Genomic DNA, 23893 nt, shown 5'->3' with positions numbered 1-23893 from the left:
TTCTCTATCACATCTCCAGTCACTCAAAGCTCATTAATTTTACTTCCTGGAAGTCGAATCTCAATCATCCAAAATGCTCTTCACTAAGATCGCTTTCGTCTCCGCCCTCGCGGCCCTGACTGCTGCTCAAGACACCAGCTTTGACTTCAGCAACATCCCTGCTGAGTGCACCGATGTCTGCGGCCAAGTCGGTGAAGCCGTAAATGGCTGCAAGAACGACAGCAGTAAGTGTTGCATTATCCACCTAATGGTAACAAACTGACCCTTCCACAGACGACGACTCATCCGAGGTCCTCCAGTGTATTTGCACAGCCAACAACGCAAACACCCTGATCCCAAACTGCGAAGCCTGCGTCAGACAGTACAACGACAACGACAACGATGACGACAGCGATCAGTACCGCCTCTTGACCGACTGTCACTACACCACCACGACTGTTGCCGCAGGTGGTGCTGGTGCGGCTCAAACAACCGCTGTTGATACCAACACCGTCTCGGTCACCAACACAGTCTCTGTCACCAGTGTCCTTACCACTACCTCTGTTGCTATCATCGTCACTACCGGTAGCGATGGCGTGGTTGCTACTCGCACCGAGACGAACACCGACACTGTTGTCCCCACCAACACTGACAACCCTGCTCCCATCAACACCGTTGGCGCTGCCATGGGTCTTGGTGCTCTCGGTTTCGCTCTTGGTATGTTGTAAATCGACAATATCACGACGAGATGTGGAATGGCTATCATGGACATGCGCCTAAACGATTATGAGGGAGGGGTGTCGAAGCTGTTGTAGCTTAGCTAATACCATTGTGGCTTGAAGAGCCCTCATGACTATAGATAGGAATATCATATACTTTACCTAATCTTGCCCTGCCAATATCGTGCCTTTCAACGTTTGGTGCCGCTCTTGAACAGCTTAGACAAGAAGACACCAGTGGTTCCGAGACGGTTCTCGAGTCATTCCAAGATAGTAAAATGAATGGGGAAAGACCGATCACACGATAGCACACAAAGGGTGAAAATGGTAAGGATAGTGCCACTTCGTTGATAGAAATCGTGTAGCAACGGCAGTCTTTGCTGCGAAAAGTATGTACCGTAAAGATACTCAGAAGCGAATCAACAAGGTGTGAAGAAAGGTATTTATCAAGCATCATCCATCATCAAAAGAGTAACCCGTCAGCCAAATTCAAAGTAGAATCCCCATTCTAAACTAACACTTAAGCAAAGTTGCTACCAGCAGTCTTCTTGCTGTTCGCAGCAATGCTAACGCTCTTGACAACGATGCTCTTACCACCGCTGCTGGTAATCTTGACATCAACGCTGTCCGCACCGAAACCAGCTGGGTTCTCAAAGTAGTTGTACTCCTTGCGAGTGGTGGCCTGCCATGTCGCACCTCCGTCGGTGGAGACCTCGAGCTTAGAGACGGGCATGTTGGAGTTCATAACTTGCATGCTGAACCAGAACTTGCTGGTTCCCTCCTTATTCTTGAGGACGAGGGGTGTGGTGATGCCACATGGTACGACATCCCAGGAGATGGGGATGACGCCCTTGGAAGGCTCGGCAAGCTTGGCGAAGGCATCAGGGTAGAGGTCGAGGTGGTTGGGTCCGCATCTAAGAATGAAGTTAGCATGGTATTATATTTCGCTTGTTCGTAGACATCAGTTACCCAGGGCATTGGTCGGTGACCATTGCAGTGATCTTGTTTCCATCCGGACCTGTTACGCTAACGCAGACACCGCAGTTACCGCCGTTGTCCCAGTTGGAATCGGAGAGCGCGGTACCATAAATACCAGCGGGGATGGTGTATCCAGTGAAGGAACACATGCCACCGTCAGTGTTACCACCGTAGAAAGTGGCCTCGCCACGCTTGGACCCTGCAGCTGAGCTTGCGGACTCTTCGACGGTTGATACTGGTTTGGAAGCTGCCGGTGCCGGAGCAGCGGAGGTGGATGCAGCTGAAGACTTGGATTCCGATGTGGGAACCATAGCGGCGGAGGATTGTGCGGCTTCGTAAGACTTGGAGGCTTCACTCTGGGGTACAGGGGTGTATGCCAGCGAAGAGTAGTCCAACAAAGTGGTTGGCGCGACGCTCATGGTAGGGTATGAAGGTGCGCTCGATGACGCCTCTGGCTTGAAGAGAGCAGAGGTGGAAAAGTTGCCAAAATATCCACCTGTCGGGCGAACGGTGACTGTCGTGTAGATATCGGTGGTCCTTGTCGAGGTCGATGTCTCATCGACGGCATCGGGAGTAGCGGCACCAGCAGGGACAGTGACATACACCTTCTCGTAAGTGGTAGTGTAGACAGTGCTCCTGGAAGAGCAAGCGCCAGACTGGCTGGCGGTAGCGTCAGCAACCAGGGCGGGCTTTGCAGTCTCGTAGACTGTCTCGTATGCGGTTGTAGTGACAGTCTTCTGTGTGCAGACTGACTCAGCAACAGCAACACCCGCGATGGGTAGGAGAGAGAAGAAAGTGGACTTCATGGTTTCCAGTGGATGCTTGATTAGATGATGGAAGGTGGATATGCAGTGACGGCTTGTTGGAAATGAGTGTGAAAGATCGTATCAACGACTTTTAGGAATGAATGGCAGCAGCTCAGCGGCTTGCGAAGAAAGAGTGACTGAAGTGATTGAAGTTCGACTTCGTGAGGAGAGTTTTTAGAAGCTTGAAACACTACCAAAGGGCGTACCCGCCCGACTAGATAAAGCCCTCAAATAACGTTGACATCTCATTTTACTTTACTAACCTAACGCAGCGCCACGCAGGAAGCCGACATGTGGAAATTTGCGCCCGGGAGGAATGGCAACAAGCTCATCTCGAGTTCAACTCCGGTGTCTGGACCCACCGAACACTGCAGAGAAGAGCCGGTCTCGAGCCTGCGCGCATCTCGCCTGTTGCCGGTCTTACCCCAGTGATATGCGTCCGTTGACAGACCGGCGTTTGGGGTTGAGCAAGTCTGAGTGCGTTTCAGAAAAAGCTTGTGTAATGCTTGGTATGATGGGTTGAAGGGATTGTGCGTGATGAGGTGCTAAGACGAAGGATGCGCTAAATGGAGATCAAACATGAACGAAATGAGAAGGCGGCAACACAACGAGCGAATTTGAGACGCGCTGCCGAGAACCGAGTTGGCATGTCAAACACTGGAAGCGACGTTCTACGACTTTACACAGTCGCACGATGGTGCGCTGATGAAAGTGCATGCTGTGGTGATGTTGTTTGAACATGCGCTACTGTCTCGGCAACGAAGCCCTGGAGGCGTTTCAAGAAAACGTTTTGGGGCACTTCGGGTCTTCTTCGGTGGGGGAATACACATGGTCCCTAATTCAAAATCTAGAACCTGTCTATTACACAAAGATACCGAGAGTGGTCCGGTGATGGTCCGGTGGATATTGTCGATTCGGTAGATACCCGTGAAATTGTGAGCGACGAGGCTCTCGAGTATGATTCCAACTTTCATATCATTACTTTCCTTGCCAAACCTCATTTGTAGACCACTAGCCAGAGCAGCAGTATCCACCCGACGACGGAACGGATGTACAGATCTCCATAGGAGCCGCAATGTCGTCGCTGGAATGCCTGTCATTCTGGGATCAATCCGCTGTCATGTAGCCCGTTCGCTGGGATGACAACTGTAGGCCAATGTGTCTAAATGCATCATCTGCGCCGTAAGAAAGCTCCAATCGGAACGCCAGCTTACAAGAAATCGCTAGTGGCTATGACCAGCTTTTGTTTTGGCATTATATTCCTTCGCAAAGCACGGGATGATACCAGAGACATCTCTCCAGCTCTTGATTCCCTCTTCAGCAGTTCATGCAGCTCGATTCCTTCCCTAACGAGCTTGATCATATGCTTCAACGCCTGTCTCCATTTCTCTTCTGGTCGACCACAAATAGTCTGGCAAATGACTTGCGCTCGAGAGAACACTGATCCTTGTTGAGCGCTTGCTGTAATGTACCCGTATCTCATCTCTAGATGACCGCCAAATGTGCCCAATTTCATTCCGTTGTTGTTGTTGCCGTTCGGAAATTCATTCAACAATAATGCAGAAATTGTTCATTCCTGGCCCGTCTTTAATCTTCTTCTTCTCGACCCTTGTGACTCTCGGCTCGTTCGTTAGGGTGAACAGGTAGTAACACAACTTGGATGTGTTCTTGCTCAACTTCATCGTGAAACCCAAGTCGCCCATAATTCGCAAGAGTAGCTGTTCATCAAGGTAACGCGAGTTGTCGACACATGGTAGCGGTAGAACAAAGAACAATGCTGGGAATAGTGTTTCTGAGGTCTCCGTTGGCACACTACTCTTTCTGAAGAACTCTGTGATGCGTTTCAACATTTCCCCTCGACCAACAGCATCCGGTACGTAATTGAGCACCAATGATAGGGAAATGATATCGAAGCGCTCGTCATTACACGTAGGAAGCGGTCGCTCCATGAAATCTTGTTTTTCGATACCTGGACCTTGGCTGTTCAAATCGATCCTGGTCATGTCGATGGCGCTTGAGTACTTGGAGATCTCATTTTTGGTGGACAAAGCTCCAACCTCGAGACATCTGAGTTTGGCATTGCTAGTACTGCGCTGATCTCGTGCTTTCGGGTCCAAGACCTTGGATTGTTGCAGCCATTCAACTAACAACCTGCTGGAGTCGCCTCCCCTGTCCTTCGCCTGGCCTTGCTTGCTTGCAGCCTGATAAGTCTTTATTCCCCCGTTCCGCTCAATAGCTCGTGCAGTCTCTTCTGCTAACTTCAGATCTCCTCTTTTCAAAGCTGCCGCGTGTTCCTTCTGCAGTCGATGATGAGTGCGGATGATAGTCCTGGAACGCTCGGAGGTCATTCGCTCTTTCGGTTTACTGAGGGGTGGTCGGCCATGCGACAGAGTCTTTTGGCGCTTTTTGACGGCCATGACTGTTTTGGTGCTGCAGTCACATGGCCAAAGTAAAGTAATGGTTTAGAAGCGCCGAGAGTTCAGATGCAAGGATTTGGCGCTAGTGCGTTAGCGTGCTTTGTTCCCACAGACGACTTTCGCCTGGAGCAAAAACCACGACTTTTCGACTGCGACTCTCGACACTAACACCAGGACCAACCAAACCGCCAAAATGGGACCCAAGGCCGTATCCAAGAGTATGTCTATGCAAATACCACAACCGCGAAATCGAGGACGACCGTACATGTCGTAAAGTGGCACCAGACCGTGGCAGCAGCCTGTCGGAAGGGGAACTTTGCGGATGCGCCTCGATTAGCTACCCTCATTTTGCGCTCATGGCTAACATCAATCGCAGCCCCTACCAAGACTGGCAAGCAGGCCAATGCTGCTGCTAAGGCCGCTCTCCGTGGCGTAAGCCTCCCTTGATCCTCTTGAGTCGTGTCAGAAACATACTTCTGACGGGCTGTACTTCTCGTGTGATGGGCACAATTAACGAGATGACAGTCGTATGCGAACAAGAAGCGCGCGATCAGGAAGAACACCAGCTTCCACCGGTATGACCGATCCCACTACAACAAAATTTTGCCTGCTAACACATCCGCAGCCCCAAGACCCTCGAGCTGTCCCGCGCCGGCAAGTACCCTCGCAAGTCGGTCCCCCATGCCCCCCGCATGGACGCTGAGAAGGTTCTCATCCACCCTCTCAACACCGAGTCCGCCATGAAGAAGATTGAGGAGAACAACACCCTCGTCTTCATCTGCAACGTCAAGGCCAACAAGCGTCAAATCGCCGCCGCCCTCAAGAAGCAGTACGACGTCAGCTGCGTCAAGATCAACACCCTGATCCGCCCCGACGGTTCAAAGAAGGCTTTCTGCCGCCTCACCGCCGATGTCGACGCTCTCGACATTGCGGCTACCAAGCTCGCCATCGTTTAAGAAGGTGGTCTCTGTAAAAAGGGAAGGCATGGTTATGATGGGGTCTGGTTATACCCGGCAATTGAAAAGCGATGTGATATGCATGGCGGGCGTTCATGGGATAAACGTAGTCACGGTGACTCGAATGAATCAGATTTCCACATGACGCCAAGTTGGACTTGGTCCCTAACCATACCGCTACTTTTGACCTGTGATGCTTTGTGAGGCTTGTGTAATGTGTTGTGATTTGGTTCCAAATGCAAGCTTTTGCTGGTCGTTGAATTGTACATTCTATAGAGACCATGTTACGCTTGATATATGTATTCGTCAGGCATGTTATCTCCACACTTGCAATGCTATGCAAACGATATCTCCCGTCATACAGTGTTGTACAGATCATAAGTCGCCTCGTTATCATACACCCTTCCTCGTCACCTTTGTTCCGAGCGATCATATGCATGTCCCTCTTCCCATTGATTTCCCTTCTCATGTTATGGTCTGTCTTTCTCTATCCCCTCAATCTCTCCAACTCCCTCAGCACAACCATGTTTGCATCCAGGAACCGGTCCACGCATTGCCTCATACATGGCTCCTCGTATTTATCCAATTTGCCGTTCTTAACGGTCCCCGCGGGAATGCACTTGCGGAAACATGTGTCGGTCAAGGAGTGTATGGCTATATCGGTCACACAACAGGTCAGCTGATTGTTACATGGTGCGCGCGTTTGATCTGGAAAGTGGGTGTAGAAGAGAAAAGGCAACCTGGGCTGCGAGACATGATAGAAAACAAAGGTGACCCCAGGGTGATGTGACGTGAAGGGGAAGAGGAGCCAGAACATACAAGATTGAATCCTAGCCTTCTGTCCCTCGTTCATGGCGAATTGCTGGAGTTCTTGCTTGTCGCGATCGGACAGCTTGCTCAGGTCCGCATTGGCGATGCCGCCGCCTAGAGAATCCATTATGTTTTTGTGAAGAATTGAATCGCGAGGCTCTTTTGGCGTGTGCCGTAAGGGTGTGTAGTGTGTGAAGGTGGACGTTGTGACGGCTTGCGCTGTGGCTGTAGTTTTTACTGGATTGACGTACTCGAAGCTTTGCGCATCGGAGGTTCTCAGGCGGAGGGACCGATTTAGTCTGGTTAGTCAGCTGGATCGGTTTCCGGAACACGATGTCTTCTCGGTACAATTTGGTTTTGTGAGAACTATTGCAAAAATCTTGAGACCATTTGTTTGTTCACTTGAATGCGCGGGGATGTAGATGAAAGTAACGCAAGATGTTTGGTGGAAGCTCAATTTGTTGACTTGGATATCTTCGTCCTCATAACATGCTCTCGAACAACATGGCTGCCGTCCTCACTTCTTCTTACTATTCTTGGCCGATCGTACGAACCGGTTACCCTTGATTTGTCCACCATTACCCCTGGTGCGGGGGGAGTGTCAACATAGAATAAGAAGTATGGCCAACTACCCTCCTTCTCAGACTTGAACACTCTAACCTTGGAGATCCATTTGCTACCACCCAACTGCCTCTTATGTTGCATGAGAAAGTACCCAGCCCATCGTCCAACAGGGCTTCCCAGCAAGGCTTTTCCCGCATCCGTCTCCATGTCGAAATCGTGTCCCGGCCAAACTTCCACATCCTCTTTTGGTGGATTCAGCGTGCCCAACGCACGTGTAATGTGTTGATTCGTCTCTTTGTTGATTATCATCGTAACAAATAGATATCTGATATTCTGTAAGCTCTCCACATCACTGTGCACACGGTTCCAAAAGGCCCATGCGATATCCGAGACGCTGCGTATAGCAGGGAGTTCGTCCGTGAGAGCAGCGCGTTTCCAAAGACGACGAGCAGCTTTAGTGGCAGAAGAGAGATTGATAGCGTACACGACGCCCGCTTCTGCATTGACACCGATTGTGTGCTCAGCGCCGGTGACGCGATATTCCTTGTCGCAGACGTCGTACCGTTGATCGCCTCTAAGAGGCATCTTGCCGTCGTCGCCTTTCTTCACAGCTGGGCTGTCGTAATGCTCAATTAGGAAACATTGATTTGGGCCACCCTGGCTCTTGGGTTTGGTCGAGATGGCAAGGTCGCTGAAGGCCTTCTTCAGCATGTGTCCTTTCGAGCTGTCGAAATTGCATTCGGGGTCTGCTTGTTTGGCGAGGGCATCCGTGGCATCGTTGTAACCCCACTCACGTAGCTTATTTATGAGGTCGCCATCGAATGCGCTCTCTGCGCTGGCGCCTAGGGTGTAGAGAGCTGCGGCTTCATACCTTGAAGGAGTTTCGTGCCTCGGGCGACAGACAGTGTCCATGAATCGTCACCGGTAGTCTTGACTGTGCCATTGAAATGATTGTCGTTGGCCAAAGTAAGGTGGCGTCCAGCGCTGGTGATAGAGCTGGGAAGGGTGTTCTCGACGGCAAAGGCTAATGCGGATGTTGCTAACAACAGTAGAAGTCTAACTGCAGACGACATGTAATGGGTGTATGGTCTGAGTGGATCAGTTCAGCCGTGGATAGGATTACGGTAGGTGATTTAGATGAGTTAGTACAAGCAAGATCGCAAGCAAGAGTTAGTGCAGCCGCGAGTGAAAGAGGAATACGAGGCACGATTTAGCTTGAGCCAGGGCTGACTTCACTACAAGACTCTGGAGGACTCGGACTCACTGAATGATATACATTGTAGTGAGTAGCTGATGCTGAAACAGCCTACCAAATGCAAACAAGAACGCCATGCTTATTACATCCGGGGATATCAAACCCTCTGCAAATTGAAAACAAACTGTTAGACAACTTTTTTTTTTTCATCCAACATTGTCATGATCTCCACATCTTCGTTTCTAGGCCCCAATCATTTCCTTAGGGAGGCATGCAAAAACAGTACTGACAATGGCCATGAGAGTACTGACAACAATCAACACCCAGTTCATCGTCTTCTCTCCGTTCGGTATCTCTTTTCCAAACAACTTCAAGTGGAACGCCAATGGGAGGATGATACAAATGCTGAAGCAGGCGACACTGCCGAGAAGGGTCATGATGCGATCGAACGAAGGGAAAACGATGGCGATGATGACGAATACAAGGATGGTGACAATGCGTAGAGTAATCTTCAGCGCTCCTCGTGTAAGGCCACTCATGCCATCAATGGACGAGGACATGGCGAGAGAGCGCGTATCCAGACCGAAGAGAACCTCCAGCGTGCTGACGATAGGTCTTGCGTTGAGTGGGATCTTGGTTAATGGAATGATGGCGATGCAGATGGCGATAAAGACCGATATGCCTGGTGGAAACCCAGGGGTAAGAAAGATGTTGCTCGTGACTTCCTCTCTGACACCATCTCCAAACATGAGGATACCTGCGCAGGCCATACCGACATCGATGATGTAGGTGAAGATGTAGGTTACGTTGACTGCCTTCCTGTACTTGTATGGGTGTCGCATGTCACGGTAGATGTTTGGGAAGACAGAGTGGCCACCCCAAGGAGACATGAGCAGGCCAATAGAGAGCGGTACGGTAAGCCAATTGTCCGGGAACAGGTACTGTGTCATGGGTTGACGGATTGAGCCGGGAGCGTCGGGCTTTGCAAGGCCATCGATCCAGATAGCGAGTGTGACTATTCGGCATTAGCTGATGTGGATGTATGCGTATAGTGGTTGACTTACTTCCGAAGCAAGACATGACACCTAAGATGGATGTGAATGACAAGAAGCGCAGGGGCAGGAAGCTCAGTGGTATCAAGATCAACCCACAGACGATCTTCCACTGAAGAACGTCCCAACCGGGAATAAGAGCATCCATGCTGTCGGCGAAGAGCACGACCAATGCAACGCATGCTGCAAGTAGCTCTAGGGAGAAAAGAATACTAGTAGCCACTCGTGCTTTGGCTCCAAAGGAGACATATGCAAGGTCAGCGAAGGTGATGAGTGAACCATCAACATCGAGACATTTGGCAAGCAGCTTGGCAGTATAACCAGTGACTATGGCGGACCACGCCAGAAAAAGCATGCCTATCAGCCATCCAGAGTACTTGAGCGCAAGTGGCAAGGTAAGCAGTCCAACACCGACCAAGACGTTGACCGAGTTGAATATCGTCTGTGGCAGGGTAGACTGACCGACGACTACGTTGATGATATGTCCGTCTTCCTCGACTTGCTTGACCAGCAGTGGCTCTCGTTCTTGTTCTGGCTCTGCAACGCCCTTCATTTGCTGCTCTGTGAAGAGTCGGCCAGCATGGCGCATGGACGACTCGTTGACGCGCGAACTCAGACTGCCGTATCCCGTGCCGTAGCTGGCCCCGAAAGGCGAGGACAGCGAAGGCTCGATCTGAAATATGCTCGACCCTCTTCCTCTCAAGCGCTGCTCGACGGTGTTGGGCAACAGCTGGGTCCGCTCCGTCGCGCCATTCTCCTCGTCCGTTATGGCATTATCGGATGCACGGCGTCCTCCTTCTTGCAGCGCCTGTCGCAGGGCCGACCGTTGGTCTGGTACTGGCGTTGGAAGCCCGCTGCGTGTGAAGTCGGACTCTTGGGTGTCGTCGCCGTCTTCGTCTTCGAGACGGAACGAGGGTCGCACGGGGGTGATCTCAAAGAAGCCTGCTGCACGCTGCCACGATCGCGCAAAGTTGTTGATGCTGTTGACGCCTCCGACTTCGCCCAATGCGCTGATTTGCTGTCCTACTGAAGACCTGAGGTTGTTTTTGTTAGTTGTCGTTCACTCGCGAAACGCGTCACGAGCTCACCTCCGCCTGCGCAGTTCGCCAACCGTGCCGGTCCACCTGCCCGTGCCGGCATTGCTCTCCCCACTCGGTCGTCTCGAGAGCTCGTCCCATTGTATGTGGCTCTCTGTGTCTGAATCCATGGATGGGCGGTTCCCCGACTCGTAGGCATCCCAGGCGGATGGCTGCTTCCCTCTGTTATCCATGGTGAGTAGCGACAGTCACGGCAGACAGAAAAGGCGCAAAGGACAGGCGATGGGAAGTATAAAATGCGTTGATTCAAACCCTGCAGGGAGGCGGGAGCTACTTGAGTCGATAGCTGGTTATCGTCGGGACGAGATTGCGCCTTGTGGATTGCGGATGATAGCCGCTATCCATGACCGTCCTGATTATATAAAGAAGCGCCGAGCATGGCACTTCTCCCATAGAAAGACGGAGAAGCGCAAGATGGCTATCACGAGGATATCATGCGGCCCCGCAGGTCTGCCGTCATAGCTGCGCATAGCCGGGGAGCTACCCAAGGCACGAGTCTGATAACGGGCCATTGCAGCTGCTTCATGCCCGTTGCCCGCTTAGTGGCCCTGCAAGCGAGCCTGTGTCAGCCTCCTGTTCGCGCGCCATGGCGAGTGTGCTGCCTGAGGAGTGCTGCACAGTCATCGACAAATAAATCCACACCAGCCTGTTTGGCCGTCTCTTCACTCAAGCATCATCGAAACGCGGAGGCGCGCAGCAGCAAAGGCCGCCGCATAGCACGCTCTCCACCTTCCTCCCGCCGCCAGTCGGCAGCTACGTCGCTTGTTCTTGCCCCTCGCTGAACAAGAAAATCTCTCGACCCCACCAACACCAAACTCTCAACTCTCGACATCACCGCCGCGACCATGGCGCCCGGGCAGAACGAGCAGCCCAATGAGGCTGAAAAGAACATTGAGATCTGGAAGGTCAAGAAGCTGATCAAGCGTCTTGAAGCCGCTCGTGGAAATGGAACCTCCATGATTTCGCTCATCATCCGTACGTGACGCCTGCTCGCCTGCCGACGCGCCGACGACTGACCACATGTAGCACCCAAGGACCAGGTTTCCCGCGCTGCGAAGATGTTGGCTGAAGAATTTGTGCGTTTTCCACCCGCAGCTGTGCCATGGCCACAACTAATTTTCCCAGGGTACTGCCTCCAACATCAAGTCGCGCGTCAACCGTCTTTCCGTCCTGTCGGCTATTACCTCCACCCAGCAGCGTCTCAAGCTCTACTCCAAGGTCCCACCCAATGGCCTTGTCGTCTACTGTGGTGAAATCATCACCGCCGAAGGCAAGGAGCGCAAGATCAACATCGACTTCGAACCCTTCAAGCCCATCAACACGTCGCTATACCTTTGCGACAACAAATTCCACACCGAGGCACTGAGCGAGCTGCTCGAGTCGGACCAGAAGTTCGGTTTCATCATCATGGACGGAAACGGTGCGCTCTTCGGCACTCTGTCAGGAAACACCCGTGAGATTGTCCACAAGTAAGTACGACCAAGATACCTCGGCATGCACGAAACTAACAGGCGTAGATTCTCCGTCGACCTTCCCAAGAAGCACGGCCGTGGTGGTCAATCCGCTCTGCGTTTCGCTCGTCTCCGTGAAGAAAAGCGCCACAACTACGTCCGCAAGGTCGCTGAACTGGCGGTACAAAACTTCATCACCGCCGACAAGGTCAACGTAGCTGGCATCATCCTCGCTGGTTCCGCCGATTTCAAGAACGACCTCAACCAGTCCGATCTTTTCGACAACCGTCTGCAGTCCAAGGTCATCAAGGTCGTCGACGTATCTTATGGAGGCGAGAACGGTTTCAACCAGGCTATAGAGTTGGCTGGTGAGACCCTCAGCAATGTCAAGTTCATCCAGGAGAAGAAGCTCATCAACGAGTACTTCGACCACATCTCCAAGGACTCTGGCAAGGTCTGTTACGGTATCGACGACACCCTCAAGGCTTTGGAGGCTGGAGCTGCTGAGACTTTGATCGTCTTCGAGAACTTGGAGATTACTCGCTGGGTTCTCAAGAGCTCCGAGGGTTCTGAGATCATTCTTCACACCACCAAATTGCAAGAAGAAGACCGAAGCATCTTCATGGACAAGGAAACCGGCCAGGAGATGGAAGTCATCGACCAAGGCTCCATGCTTGAGTGGCTCGCCGAGAAGTACCGTGACTTTGGTGCCAACCTTGAATTTGTTTCCGACCGTTCTTCCGAGGGTAACCAGTTCGTCAAGGGCTTCGGTGGCATCGGCGCCATCCTCCGCTACGCCCTCAACTTCGAGCAACTCGCCGACTTCGACGACGATGAAGACGAATTCTACGATGATTGACGGTTGTGCGCCCTCGCTGACTGCGAGGTAGCGTCCCCACTCCTTTCGAGTGACGGAACGTCCGCTACCCGCGTGATAAGTCAAAATGACGTGTCCAAGATCAAGGCCGGAGCAGTCGAAGCAAAGACGCTTCGCCTTTCCAGATTGTAAGATGGGAGTGCCTACGGAGGGTTTGCAATGTACGTAGGATATTTCCAGCAACAACAACTTTCACTAATTCTGTCAAGGTCGACCAACACCATTCTCACCACGACCCGCTCTCGCTTGCACGGAGAGGCAGCAGCCTCATACAGGCTTGACCTCTCCAAACCTCGGTCCGAACAGCTCTATCTTAGCTACAATAAGGACTAGAAAGCATAGGGATCCCGAAGGATGGCTATCGTCAATTGTCGATTGCGAACCTCTTGAAAAGTAGTCCTTGACGGAAGAAGGATAGGCAGATTGTTCGCTCAGAAATGCGTCAGCTCGTCGCTCGCTCAACTCCAGCTGAATGAAAAATTGTTTTATAAATCACTTGATTAGTATGAAGATACGTTCGATGCTTTGTATTGTGCACATGATTCGCCACATGCACAAGGTCCAGAGCCTCGATACTTACAGTAGGGCGTAACACGCCCCATGGTGTACAAGTTACAAGTTAGCCTTTGCTTTTGCTAGTATAGCGCCGATACCGGGTTCCGACGTCATTCCGAGATTTAATGAACTACCCGTTCAATTAATTCGTTTATCTAGTTACCTTCAACATTCCAAAAGCGACGACCAGACATGGTAGAAGAACAGAAGCCAACCGTGGCATTCTTAGGTCCGGAGGGCAGCTATACACATCAAGTGAGTTTCTCTACAGACTTACAAAAGCCATGATTGAGATTTCCCGTTACTGTTCTGTGTTCCCATCCAGGCATGACTCGCCGCATCTTCATCAACGTACTATGATCGATGTCTACACCTGGCTTTTCCCTTCAAAACAAGATCATAATTTGTTCTTTTCTTCCGTAGAATCAAATCAATCGCTCAACGCACACCGCGCACACCATATACATCTAACAGCTCCATAGGCAGCCCTAGACGCCTTCCCCTCGTCAACAAACAAAGTTTCCCTCACACCTGAAATCACAATCGAAGACGTCTTCTCAGCCGTCCAATCCGGGGCCGCATACAGGGGCGTCGTACCCTTTGAAAATAGCAGCAATGGTAGCGTAGTCTTTACCCTCGACCTCTTTGCCGACCTCAACAACAAATATCCCGATATCCTCGTCTGCGGCGAAGCTTATGTGCATGTCAAACACTGTTTGTTGGGTTACTCATCGAACCCCACTACCCCGGATTACTCCAAGATTAAAAAACTCTACTCACACCCCCAGGCCTGGGGTCAGTGTAAAAACTTCCTCACGCGTTACCTTAAGACGGCTGAACGACATGACGTGAGTTCTACGAGCAAAGCAGCAGAAATTGCGAGTAAAGACAAGAGTGGCGAGTCTGCTGCGTTGTCTAGTTTCATCGCTGCGGAGCTGTTTGGCCTGAACGTGTTGGCTAAAGAGATCAACGACGAGAAGGGGAATAGTACAAGGTTCTTTGTCATTCGCAAAAAGGACGACAAGACGACATCAACCAGTCCAACTGCCAAGACGAGTTCGAACAGAAATAATTGGAAATCTCTCATCACATTTACGATTGAGCACTCCAACCCGGGTGCATTGGCAAATTGTCTCACGGTTTTCTCGTCTCATGGAATCAACCTGACGAGTATAAATACACGACCGAGTGGCGTGAGAAACTGGCATTATGTCTTCTTTGTGGAGTTCAAAGGGAGGAAGACGGAGGATGGGCAAGGGGAGGTGAATGCGGCATTGAGGGAGTTGGATCAGGTTTGTAGGGGGTGGAGATGGTTGGGGAGTTGGGAGAACAGGTTGGTTGAGGAGGAAGGGGTCCAGTGAGATCTCTTGTTGACACGCAGCCATTAAGCAACGCGCAGATCATGATTACACAACTTTGGACTGCATGACCGCGTGAAAAAGCTTACTTCCATATTCATCGCTCGTGAATCAACACACTAGTCCACCAGGATCATAGCCCAGTGTGAATCTAGTTTCTCCTTTTACAAGTATCCCAGTGATATCCTCTTTGCATGTCCATCCTCGCACTCCAAACCTGACACGACGGACGCCTACTTTGTCCGGTCAGGGAGCTCCTTGGGTGCCTTCCACTCCTTGACATATGGCAAGAAGTCAGGCTGACCAGGAATGTACTTCCTCAGGACCTCGGGGACAACAAAGCCTTCAGGTGTCTGGTAGTTCTCGAGGATACAGCAGAGTGTTCGTTCGGTTGCGCAAACTAAGTACACAAATGTGTTAGCTTTCATGAATTTCCATTCAAACCATGGGAAGGCTAGAGCAACAGAAATGAACTTACGAGTGCCGTTGAGTGCGTGAACGTACTCTTTACGGGTAGCGTTCAACTTCTTAATTCCATGCCTAATCTCCAGCTCGCGAGTCTGGTAGTCAGTGCAGTTGGAGATGGAGACAAGTTCCTTGTACTCTCCACCGCCGGTAACGGGAAACCAAGCCTCTAGATCGCGCTTCATGCTCGCAGCATTGTTCAATGCACCCGAGACAATAGCAACGACCTGGTAAGGCAGACCCAGACTCTGGTAGAACTCTTCCGAGTTGGCCAACATCTCGTCGAACGCTTCCCATGACTTCTCGGGGTTTGTGAGGAGGAATTGTTCAACCTTTTCGAACTGGTGTATCCGGAAGATTCCCCATGCGTCTTTGCCGTGCGAGCCGGCTTCTTTTCGGAAGTTTGTTGAGTAGCCGGCGTACTTGATGGGCAGCTCTTTGTCGTGTAGCCACTCCTCTGAGTGAAGAGCGGAGATGGGTTGTTCTGAAGTGGCAATGAGGTACTTGTCGGTCTCAGGCTTGTCTTTGCTCTCGGTGACCTTGTAGAGCTCCTCGTCGAAGTCAGAAAGTTGCGCTGTCTTGGCCATCTGATCGCGGAGCATGAAGAAGGGCGGTTGGTTGGGTGTGAATCCTTTGCTGAACTATGGGATTATCAAGTCAGTAAAGTGCTCCTCGAACTTGGCCCTCTGCATACATACCAGAAATTCCAGGCCGTAATTGATCAGCGCTTGGTTGAGGAAGACACCGTATCCAGTCAGACAGTATCCTCTGTGACCAACAATTTTGGTACCCCTCTCCGGGTCATATCCATTCAACCGCGCAAGTACGCCGTGGTGTGGGATGCCATCTTGCTTAAACTCGGCCTTCCTTCCTTCGGGGGCCCACGTCTTCTGAACCGCGTTGTTGTCCTCGTTATCGCTAACCGGGACGTCCTTGTACACGTAGTTTCCGACCGTCTTCGCCTTTGCGTGCAGCTTCGCCAATTTCTCCGCAGCCTCGGTCTCCTTCTCCTTCTTCTCAGCTTCCAATTTCTTCTTCTCCTCGAGTAACTCTGAAGCGTCTTCCTTGGCCTTCTTCTTAGCACCAATGTTCTTCTGGACCGCGTTTATCTTGGAGCCGAACTGAGTGGCATCGTATTGTGTGCGACGGTGGTCTTCAAAGTCGGCGATGATCTCGTCGACAATTTCTACGGGGGCGCATCGCTTCCTCTGGGACTCGCGGATTTTCTGTTCGTAAGATTAACATGTGCACAAGATTGAAGGTCGCGCGAAACGGAGTTGAGGAACACTTACTTCTGGGTCGCCACCGCGCTCCTTGATGAAGTCGTTTCTGTATAGACACACATGTCAGCTATTATTCTTTGTCACCCTGCCACCTCCCCTGATCCCGCTCTGCGCTCTCCATGTCTACCACTTCCAAGTGCAGCCCCTCCAACCCAAAATCCAGCGCGCGTCCAGGTAACCAACATTCTTTGCCTGTAGAATAAAAAGCAACATACATGTCGAGCATCGTCCCTGTTTCTCAGCGAGTATAAGTTGGGCAGAATTGATCGCGTGTGGTTGTGTAGCCTCGTGTCGAGAAGATGTTCAAAACGCGGGACTCATCAGTGTCCCGCACCGCACTCAAACACCGACAGGGATTAGATTCAGAGGCCCGCACTAGATCGAAAAGGGACGAGGCTTGGCGCTTACAACTTTGGCCGGGCTCCACGGGAATTGGAAGTACTGTACTCGACAGATGTACTGAAAACTTGCCTCTTTGGGTGAGAAAGGTAAGTAATGTGGGGACGAGGGTATCAGGTAGATCTATGTGTTTGAGATGGTATGGCACCGAATCTCAACTTCGTGAAGACTAAGAAGAGCCAAAACACATATTGCAGCATTTGGGAGCATCAAAGCGCAAACTACCAAATACAGTAGGCTGCACAGACTGCACACAATTGCCGTGGAAATCAGTGGCTTTTCCGTCAAAGCTTCAGAGCTTCCTAATCAAGGTCTGTGGGTAGGATGGTGGGTGGTGGTCGGTGCATCCAAGCCAGGGAAACCAATGTGGAGCAGCTTTTGCCAGTCGAGAATGCAGGGTCTACACGAATATGTCTACGAGCGGTCATGTACGCACCAAAAAGTCGTACACCAACGTATGTCGTCTATTGTTGAAAGTAACGTAAGGTGGTACATAGTACTACAGCCGTGAAACATCGTAATTGAACCCCAGAATACCAGATATGACGCCGTTACACCGCCGCTTACACCATTACGCCAGTACATACTAATGCCTTCCGCATGGATAGGCGAGAACCACAACCCGTTAATGAGATGTTGTTCGCAAAAAACCAGCCACTGTCTATGCCATCTACACCAAAACAGATGAAAGTACACCTCCTCCTACCCGCCCGTGGACGTCTTCTTAAGCATATTGACCAGATGATCAAACGGATGCTTCAAGAAGTGTGTGCTGTTCCACCGCTTCTTCTCCTTGTCCTCGCGCTCCTGTTGGAGGGCTGGGTACTTGTCCACGCTGACGCCTTGGTAGGAGCACTCATATCAGTCAAGAATCTTGCAATTACATGACCGTACACTTGCTGCCGCCAGCGGGCTCACCAGGATTCTGAGACCGCTCCACCTCGGCAATTATGAGCTCAAAGGCCTTTTGTACGTTCTCGTTGTAGCGCGCGCTGGCTTCGGTCCAGGCACATTTGAACTCTGCGGCGAGGGCGCGACCGTCTTCGGGCGTAACTTGGCGTTGTTCGGGGCGCAGATCAGACTTGTTGCCTACAATAACGAGGGGAACCCACTCGACAGCCTAGTAGGAAGCTTGGTTAGGCAGTGGCGCTGAGAGAGTCACATGTCTACTTACCAGGTGATTCAAGATCTTATCGCGAATGATGCGCGCCATCTCGAAGCTTTGCTTGGAAGCGACCGAGTAGACAATCATGTATCCATGAATGCCAATAAAGTGCTTCGAGTTGAGTATACTGTATTCATCCTGGAGAGCAATACCTGAGTCAGCGGGTTCCTCAAAAGAGCTTTAACCGTCGAGTTGAGGTATATAGCGAGGCGTGCACAGCTGGGGGACGCGCGTGAAGCAGGGCGAAGGTGGGGCGTGGACCTGGGCGTTGCTTCGCGACGCGGGGGAAAAGAAAACCTCATGTACCTGGCCAGCCGTATCGATAATCTCAGTCGCATAGTCCTGGTTCTTGTACTTGATCATCTTGCTAAAAGTATTCTCGATAGTCGGGTAGTAGCTGTCGACAAAGTGCCCATCGACAAATTGCACCGTCATACTCGACTTGCCTGTCGATTGTTGGGTCAGCATGTTGTTTGCTGCTACTTGCATGTGAAGGCAAGTTTGCGCAAGCTGCACTCAACAATCACATACCGACGGCTCTGCTGCCAACAATGGCCACTTTTCTCTGCTTTGGTGGGGGTGCCATTTTCTTGCTGTTGCTGTTGCTGTTGCTGGGTTTGGTAGGAGGTCGTGAGGAAGCTGAACGACTCGCCAGGTTTGAAGTTTGGTTGTCTCAGTTGACCGCTGAGACGTAGCTGCCTAGGTTGCGTTTGGTCGTCCGGACCTGCCAATTGCCTGTACGAGCTAGCTCCCAGCCCGGAATGACGCCGTCTAGCTGCAGGTGATGGATGCACGTGTGGGACGAACAAGCTGGGTCACTGGCCTAAGCGCTGTAGCTGCTGTTAAGAAGATCGAGATACTGGCTTCGGCAAGAGTCGTGGGTAGAGAGTGGACGTGGCTCATAAAAAAAAAGTCCCCGACCGCGTGTTGATGTCGTCATGTCTGCCGGCTCATCTCTCGATATAGCACCTGCATATCAAAGTTGGGCAACTTTGATATATCGGTTTGGGCATGGCACCGAACGAGTGGTATTGGGTTCCCGAGTTCTAGCCATCCAACCCGAACAGTGCACATCGAAGCCGGCGAATCCAGAGCTTCTCGAAGCATTGCTTTACGTACTGCCAATCGTCTCGAGTTTAGCGCGAAGCTGTCTAGCACATCACCCGCATACAAAACAATTCACCAACAACCACTTAAAGCGACAAGAACGTCCGAATTGTCAGAAACTCTTGCTGCCCTTCCCGACGCCCCGAGAATACAACTTAACCGAAATGATGTTGGGCGTTCTTGACTCAAGGCGGGACAATCACATGCGGGTTTCTGCCAAAATGGTAAAAAGTTGCTTGCGCTGGATATTACACAGCCGCTGCATGGAACTTCTATAGAAGAAATCTCGTAAATTGTCCCGACGGCAAAGACCCTCCACTTACCGCCAGTTGCGTCACTTGAAACCGGCTTTCTGGGACGGGTGCAGCCTTACGAACGTGGTGCGTGCGTGGTTACAAGCCTTCATTTAGCCTTTACTGCCTACGCGATGGAATATGAGCGTAGAACAGTGACGGATAGACGATATGTATCTCGATTAGTGTCATTTCATATACCGTCATTGCAATCGCTGCCGGAACTTCCCAAGCCTACAAAGCCTCAGTGCACGACCGTACTGTCCATCTTTTCTTCAAAGTGCTAGGGTATCGTGATCTTCAAGACAATACAAGTGAATCGGTCCCAGTGATGATTGCATATCGTAATCCAGGGTATCATGCCATAGTCGCCAGAGACCAAACCAGTAAGAAGCCCGCCATGACGAAGGGCACAAGTCTTCGCCTGACGGCAAACACTCTGAGAATAATTCAAGTAGAGATGGGGTACATGGGTCAATGTTGAACCAATGCCCAAGCCTGCACCCTAAAGTCAAGCTTCCATCAATCCGCAAGATTATCAAACACCCGTATTCTGCAGCTTTTCCACAACAAGCATGAGGCGCGCGGTATAGGTTTGCAAGGCCTCTTGACCCTCTGCTCCATCGAAGTCTTCCTTCTGATCAACGTGCTGATGCACATGAACAAAGTCTTTGATGCTATCAACCAGCGTATCGAGTTGCTTGTTCGGTAGCAGTGTCCGGACTTTTGTCCTTATGATGTCGTTGAGACTCAGGTTACCGATAAGGACACCAAGATACCCAGTGGCCACACCAGAGTGAGATTCTTCCACAGAAGCAGCCTGTGAAGTAGTTAGCATCGCTGAACCATCACCGTGCAAGAAGAACATACCTGAGAAGCACGCTTCAGTCCGTCCAAGAAGATTTCGACCAATGTGTCAATCTCATTAGCGACGTTCAGCCTCATCTGATCACTCAACTCTGCAAGATTGATGGCGGCACCCAAGCTCAAAATCAGACTATCCAAGATCTCCGTTCGCTCCTCTGGTGCCAAATCTGTGTTGATTGAACGAAACTTTTCAACAATGGATTGCATGAGTGGCTGGACAAAGGCCTTCGTTGAGAATGGCTGGCAAGCTTTTGGTTTATTGTTGGTCAGATTCATGCAGAGCTTAACGGCAAGCATAGTCGATGCTGCAGCATCAGGCTGAAAGAATCTAGGCATGAACTTCGCAATCTGTTGAAGCACGCCAGTTGACCAAGTAGCTTGTATTTGTCTGGTAGCTGAGGTAGACTCCAGTATCGAAAGCACCATCTCCAGTGTCGCATCGTCTTCTGGCGCTGCATCGTTCGACTCCGGTCGATTGTTCGAAGCTGAGGCAATCTCAACAATCTGAGATATCATTGTTTGGTTGAGAAGCATATCGGCGTTGCCAGCCTTCCGCAGCCCAATTATGAGCAATTCGATGGCTTTCAACGCCACTAGCTGTGGTGATACCTTCTCTGTTACTGCGGGCGACCAGATATAGGATTGCTGGACCAAGGCGCGAAATGAAAGGACCGACTCTTTCGCGATCTTTGACAGATTTGTCTTCCGATCTTTTGCAATCTCCTTGATGTCTGCACCGTTTCCAGCAAGTTTGATAAGGTTGGCGAGACTCCCAGTCTCATAGAGCTGGCCCAGGACAGAATAGGCAGGGTTGGTACGCAAGACGAAGACGGTTGCGACAGCAGCGACAAAGTCGAAGACGATCTCGCAGCTGACAGAGATGTTCTGGAAGAACTGGTGGGCCAGAGCTGAGTCGAGAAGCTGATCGCAAAACTTCTCGTCCGCCATCTTGGTGCATAGATCAATCATGGCACTACGTCGTATGTTTTTACTGGTGGTGGCCGACGTCTCTTCAATCATCATCTCCGCTTCATGATGGAGGACCGCGTTGCGACCCCGAGTCCTAAGCTCATGCACCTGCTGAGCCTGTGCTTGGCTGTTCTCTGCGTCACTCTCAGATACAGATCTAGTCTCTCTTTGGGACTGCGACCCAAAGTCGTCGTCCAAATCCATCGATATAAGTAAATCATCTTCCGGGTTGTCTTCCCTCAAATATGACCGTGCCATGGCGTAAGTAAGTTTTGGGCGCACACCGAATCCAGATGTGTTTTGTGATGTCTGAGAGTCAACCTTACCCGGATTGTCCACATCCATGTTGTCGGGATGCGTGCTTGAGAGACGGGCTTCTCCAGAATTCTGCAAAGGTTTCCTCGCAGTCCAAGAATGATTTGAGCTTACTTCCGAGTCATCTCCAACCTGGCTGCTACCTTCTTCATCGCCATCTGAGCTGGGCTCTGATGGTTTGAGGGTGTCGATGAGTCTAGTCTTACGAGCCTTGGCACTATGTGTGACATCAGATTTTGACCTAGCTAAGCTGCCGATAAGTGATCTTGGCTTGCGATCCGTCAACTGTAAATTGGAGAAGTTTGGCATGGGCGTAGTCGAAGATGACGAGTCGCTTAGCAAACCACCAAAAAGGTCCTTTTGTCGTGGTGTTATCGAGCCTGGCATCGAAGCTTTCGACTGACGAACAGGCGTAGTCAAAGGACCTGGTATGTCATACATAGTCTCATCTTCTAACTCTGCAACTTCGAAGACTTCCTTAACAGGAGATGGCTTCGATGATTGGCGGCCGGGAATCATGCCGTTGAGCATAGCCGGAGAGGATTGACCCTTGATAATCGTTCGCGATGCTAACACAGGTACAGTACGCTGTCTTGTCTTTGTCGGTTTGTTGATTGTTGGCGCCGGTGGCTGCGCTTTCTGAGTCGAGCCTGTGATGCGCTGGTTCGATGACCCATATCCTGGTGAAGCGCCGTCTTCGTTCTTTTGATACTTCCGACTTCGTTGAGGCACCGACTGTTCAGGCTTCTGATGCGCTGTTGGTCGATTTATGGTGGCAGTGGAAGAAGCAGACCCTTGACGCTTGCGCTTCTTGGAGGCGTTGGAATCGTCCGACTCGGCCGTATCCTTGTGAGGTGCTTCAGAAGTTGTTTTGGACTTTTTGGCAGCCTCTTTTGGTCCTCTCGATTGAGCTTGGCGTGAGATCTTCTTGACCGTCGGTGGTGCCTCTTCGTCCGACATTGGCACGTCGAACACGGCCAGATCGTCTACTGGTTTGGCTGGCGCCTTCTCTGACGCCTTTTTCGCGGGTAGTGCCGGTGCTGTCCTTGCAGTCTTCTGAACCTTGACCTGTGATGACGCAACCGTCGTTGCCTCTGAAGGTGCTTTCGCCTTGACCACTGGCCTGTATGATAAACTGTGGTCTTGTGTGGTCTGTTTCGGTGCTTGTACAGACTGAGGCGTCTTTCCGCGTATTGTTCGAGGAACGGCCGGATTCGAGGATGGAGGCAGCGACGCCTGTACGGGTTTCGGAATATGCGCGGGCGTAGTGAGCTTCTTCTTCTTCTTCTTCACGGCGATAGGCTTCGCGTCATCGGGCGTGCGCAACGGCTGTGCGGCTCTCGCTGGCTTCTCGGATTCTTTGAGAGAATCATCTTTGGAGGAAGCCGTAGCTTCCAAGTCCACTTCGGGTATGCGACGCTTCGGTATTATTTTCTTCGTAGGCTTCGGACGCGACAAGAACTCGTCTTCAGAGGGCACGTCGAAGATGTCGACTTCGTCGGTCTTTGCGTGCGCAATTTCGGAACCAGATCCATGATTCAATTCGCTTCCAGCTTTGTTCAGCGAGCCGTTTGGAACTGCCGTATGTTTCCGCGGTCGCTCTGGCGGTGGAGGCGCATCGTCGTTGGAATCGGGTAGAGGTGGCGGGAGGGTGGAGTGACGCGACGCTTTGCCATAAACCCTCTTGCGACGGTCGCTAGAGGTGAAATTGGCGAACATGGTCGTGGCCATGTTTGTGAGAAGATGTGTTGTGGCGACGCTGCACAAGGTTACTTAGACGCGCATCTCACAGGTAGCGGTACCTGGGTGAACCGTGGATGATGTCTCGGCAATCACCATTGACGCTCACATTGCACGGGCCGACGCGTTGATTCACCGCAAACCTCACCTCATTGCAACGACATCATCACCATCACGGTCAAACGCTCAAAGCGGAGGTTTGCATGGTGGCTGGTGATCGAAGCAGGGACCCGAACGCAAGGCACGCTAAACAGCGGGGCAAGGGTTCCTCCTTCCCAAACAGAGTGAAGGACTTCGCCGACGGTCACGAGCCTAGACTGTTACTCCACCTACGCTTCAGCTCCTCTTTCTTGCCTCTTATCTAGAGGTCATATCTGTTAATAAAAGTCCCTTCTATCGTTTGGTTTTACTCTTGAACCGACCCCATTCTCGCTACCCCACCAATATCAAATTACCTTCCAACACCACAAATCTTT

The 23893-nt window shown here is 51.2% G+C and overlaps 9 protein-coding genes across 9 annotated transcripts; 4 read left to right on the top strand and 5 right to left on the bottom strand.

The window, feature by feature from the left end:
• Positions 1 to 73: 73 nt before the first annotated feature.
• On the top strand, positions 74 to 707 carry GT037_009300 (uncharacterized protein; the record flags this gene model as incomplete). The annotated part of the gene is made up of 2 exons (XM_038934347.1): positions 74 to 224; positions 274 to 707. 2 exons carry the CDS (start codon positions 74 to 76, stop codon positions 705 to 707), a joined length of 585 nt encoding a protein of 194 aa, XP_038783149.1.
• Positions 708 to 1218: 511 nt separating this feature from the next.
• On the bottom strand, positions 1219 to 2482 carry GT037_009299 (uncharacterized protein; the record flags this gene model as incomplete). The annotated part of the gene is made up of 2 exons (XM_038934346.1): positions 1219 to 1612; positions 1668 to 2482. 2 exons carry the CDS (start codon positions 2480 to 2482, stop codon positions 1219 to 1221), a joined length of 1209 nt encoding a protein of 402 aa, XP_038783148.1.
• Positions 2483 to 4026: 1544 nt separating this feature from the next.
• On the bottom strand, positions 4027 to 4899 carry GT037_009298 (uncharacterized protein; the record flags this gene model as incomplete). Its single annotated transcript, XM_038934345.1, has 1 exon — positions 4027 to 4899. The coding sequence occupies one exon, from the start codon at positions 4897 to 4899 to the stop codon at positions 4027 to 4029; it is 873 nt and encodes a 290-aa protein (XP_038783147.1).
• Positions 4900 to 5092: 193 nt separating this feature from the next.
• Positions 5093 to 5855, top strand: GT037_009297 (60s ribosomal protein l25; the record flags this gene model as incomplete). Its single annotated transcript, XM_038934344.1, has 4 exons — positions 5093 to 5117; positions 5276 to 5331; positions 5425 to 5474; positions 5525 to 5855. 4 exons carry the CDS (start codon positions 5093 to 5095, stop codon positions 5853 to 5855), a joined length of 462 nt encoding a protein of 153 aa, XP_038783146.1.
• Positions 5856 to 6342: 487 nt separating this feature from the next.
• Positions 6343 to 10746, bottom strand: GT037_009296 (uncharacterized protein; the record flags this gene model as incomplete). Its single annotated transcript, XM_038934343.1, has 6 exons — positions 6343 to 6509; positions 6675 to 6964; positions 7216 to 8071; positions 8711 to 9439; positions 9489 to 10510; positions 10565 to 10746. The coding sequence occupies 6 exons, from the start codon at positions 10744 to 10746 to the stop codon at positions 6343 to 6345; spliced, it is 3246 nt and encodes a 1081-aa protein (XP_038783145.1).
• A 672-nt stretch (positions 10747 to 11418) lies between these two features.
• On the top strand, positions 11419 to 12883 carry GT037_009295 (eukaryotic peptide chain release factor subunit 1; the record flags this gene model as incomplete). Its single annotated transcript, XM_038934342.1, has 4 exons — positions 11419 to 11548; positions 11600 to 11649; positions 11699 to 12042; positions 12091 to 12883. The coding sequence occupies 4 exons, from the start codon at positions 11419 to 11421 to the stop codon at positions 12881 to 12883; spliced, it is 1317 nt and encodes a 438-aa protein (XP_038783144.1).
• A 765-nt stretch (positions 12884 to 13648) lies between these two features.
• GT037_009294 (pdt-domain-containing protein) lies at positions 13649 to 14817 on the top strand (the record flags this gene model as incomplete). The annotated part of the gene is made up of 2 exons (XM_038934341.1): positions 13649 to 13711; positions 13939 to 14817. 2 exons carry the CDS (start codon positions 13649 to 13651, stop codon positions 14815 to 14817), a joined length of 942 nt encoding a protein of 313 aa, XP_038783143.1.
• Positions 14818 to 15047: 230 nt separating this feature from the next.
• GT037_009293 (seryl-trna synthetase) lies at positions 15048 to 18712 on the bottom strand (the record flags this gene model as incomplete). Its single annotated transcript, XM_038934340.1, has 9 exons — positions 15048 to 15214; positions 15293 to 15920; positions 15978 to 16505; positions 16572 to 16608; positions 17668 to 17803; positions 17856 to 18081; positions 18136 to 18264; positions 18433 to 18572; positions 18658 to 18712. The coding sequence occupies 9 exons, from the start codon at positions 18710 to 18712 to the stop codon at positions 15048 to 15050; spliced, it is 2046 nt and encodes a 681-aa protein (XP_038783142.1).
• Positions 18713 to 20064: 1352 nt separating this feature from the next.
• On the bottom strand, positions 20065 to 23408 carry GT037_009292 (uncharacterized protein; the record flags this gene model as incomplete). Its single annotated transcript, XM_038934339.1, has 2 exons — positions 20065 to 20346; positions 20397 to 23408. 2 exons carry the CDS (start codon positions 23406 to 23408, stop codon positions 20065 to 20067), a joined length of 3294 nt encoding a protein of 1097 aa, XP_038783141.1.
• Positions 23409 to 23893: the final 485 nt, after the last annotated feature.

Source organism: Alternaria burnsii (assembly GCF_013036055.1).
Source record: "Alternaria burnsii strain CBS107.38 chromosome Unknown 700, whole genome shotgun sequence".
In the NCBI taxonomy this organism is placed as follows: Eukaryota; Fungi; Ascomycota; class Dothideomycetes; order Pleosporales; family Pleosporaceae; genus Alternaria; species Alternaria burnsii.
Note: the sequence above shows the minus strand (reverse complement) of the source record. Positions and strands in the feature narration are given on the sequence as shown.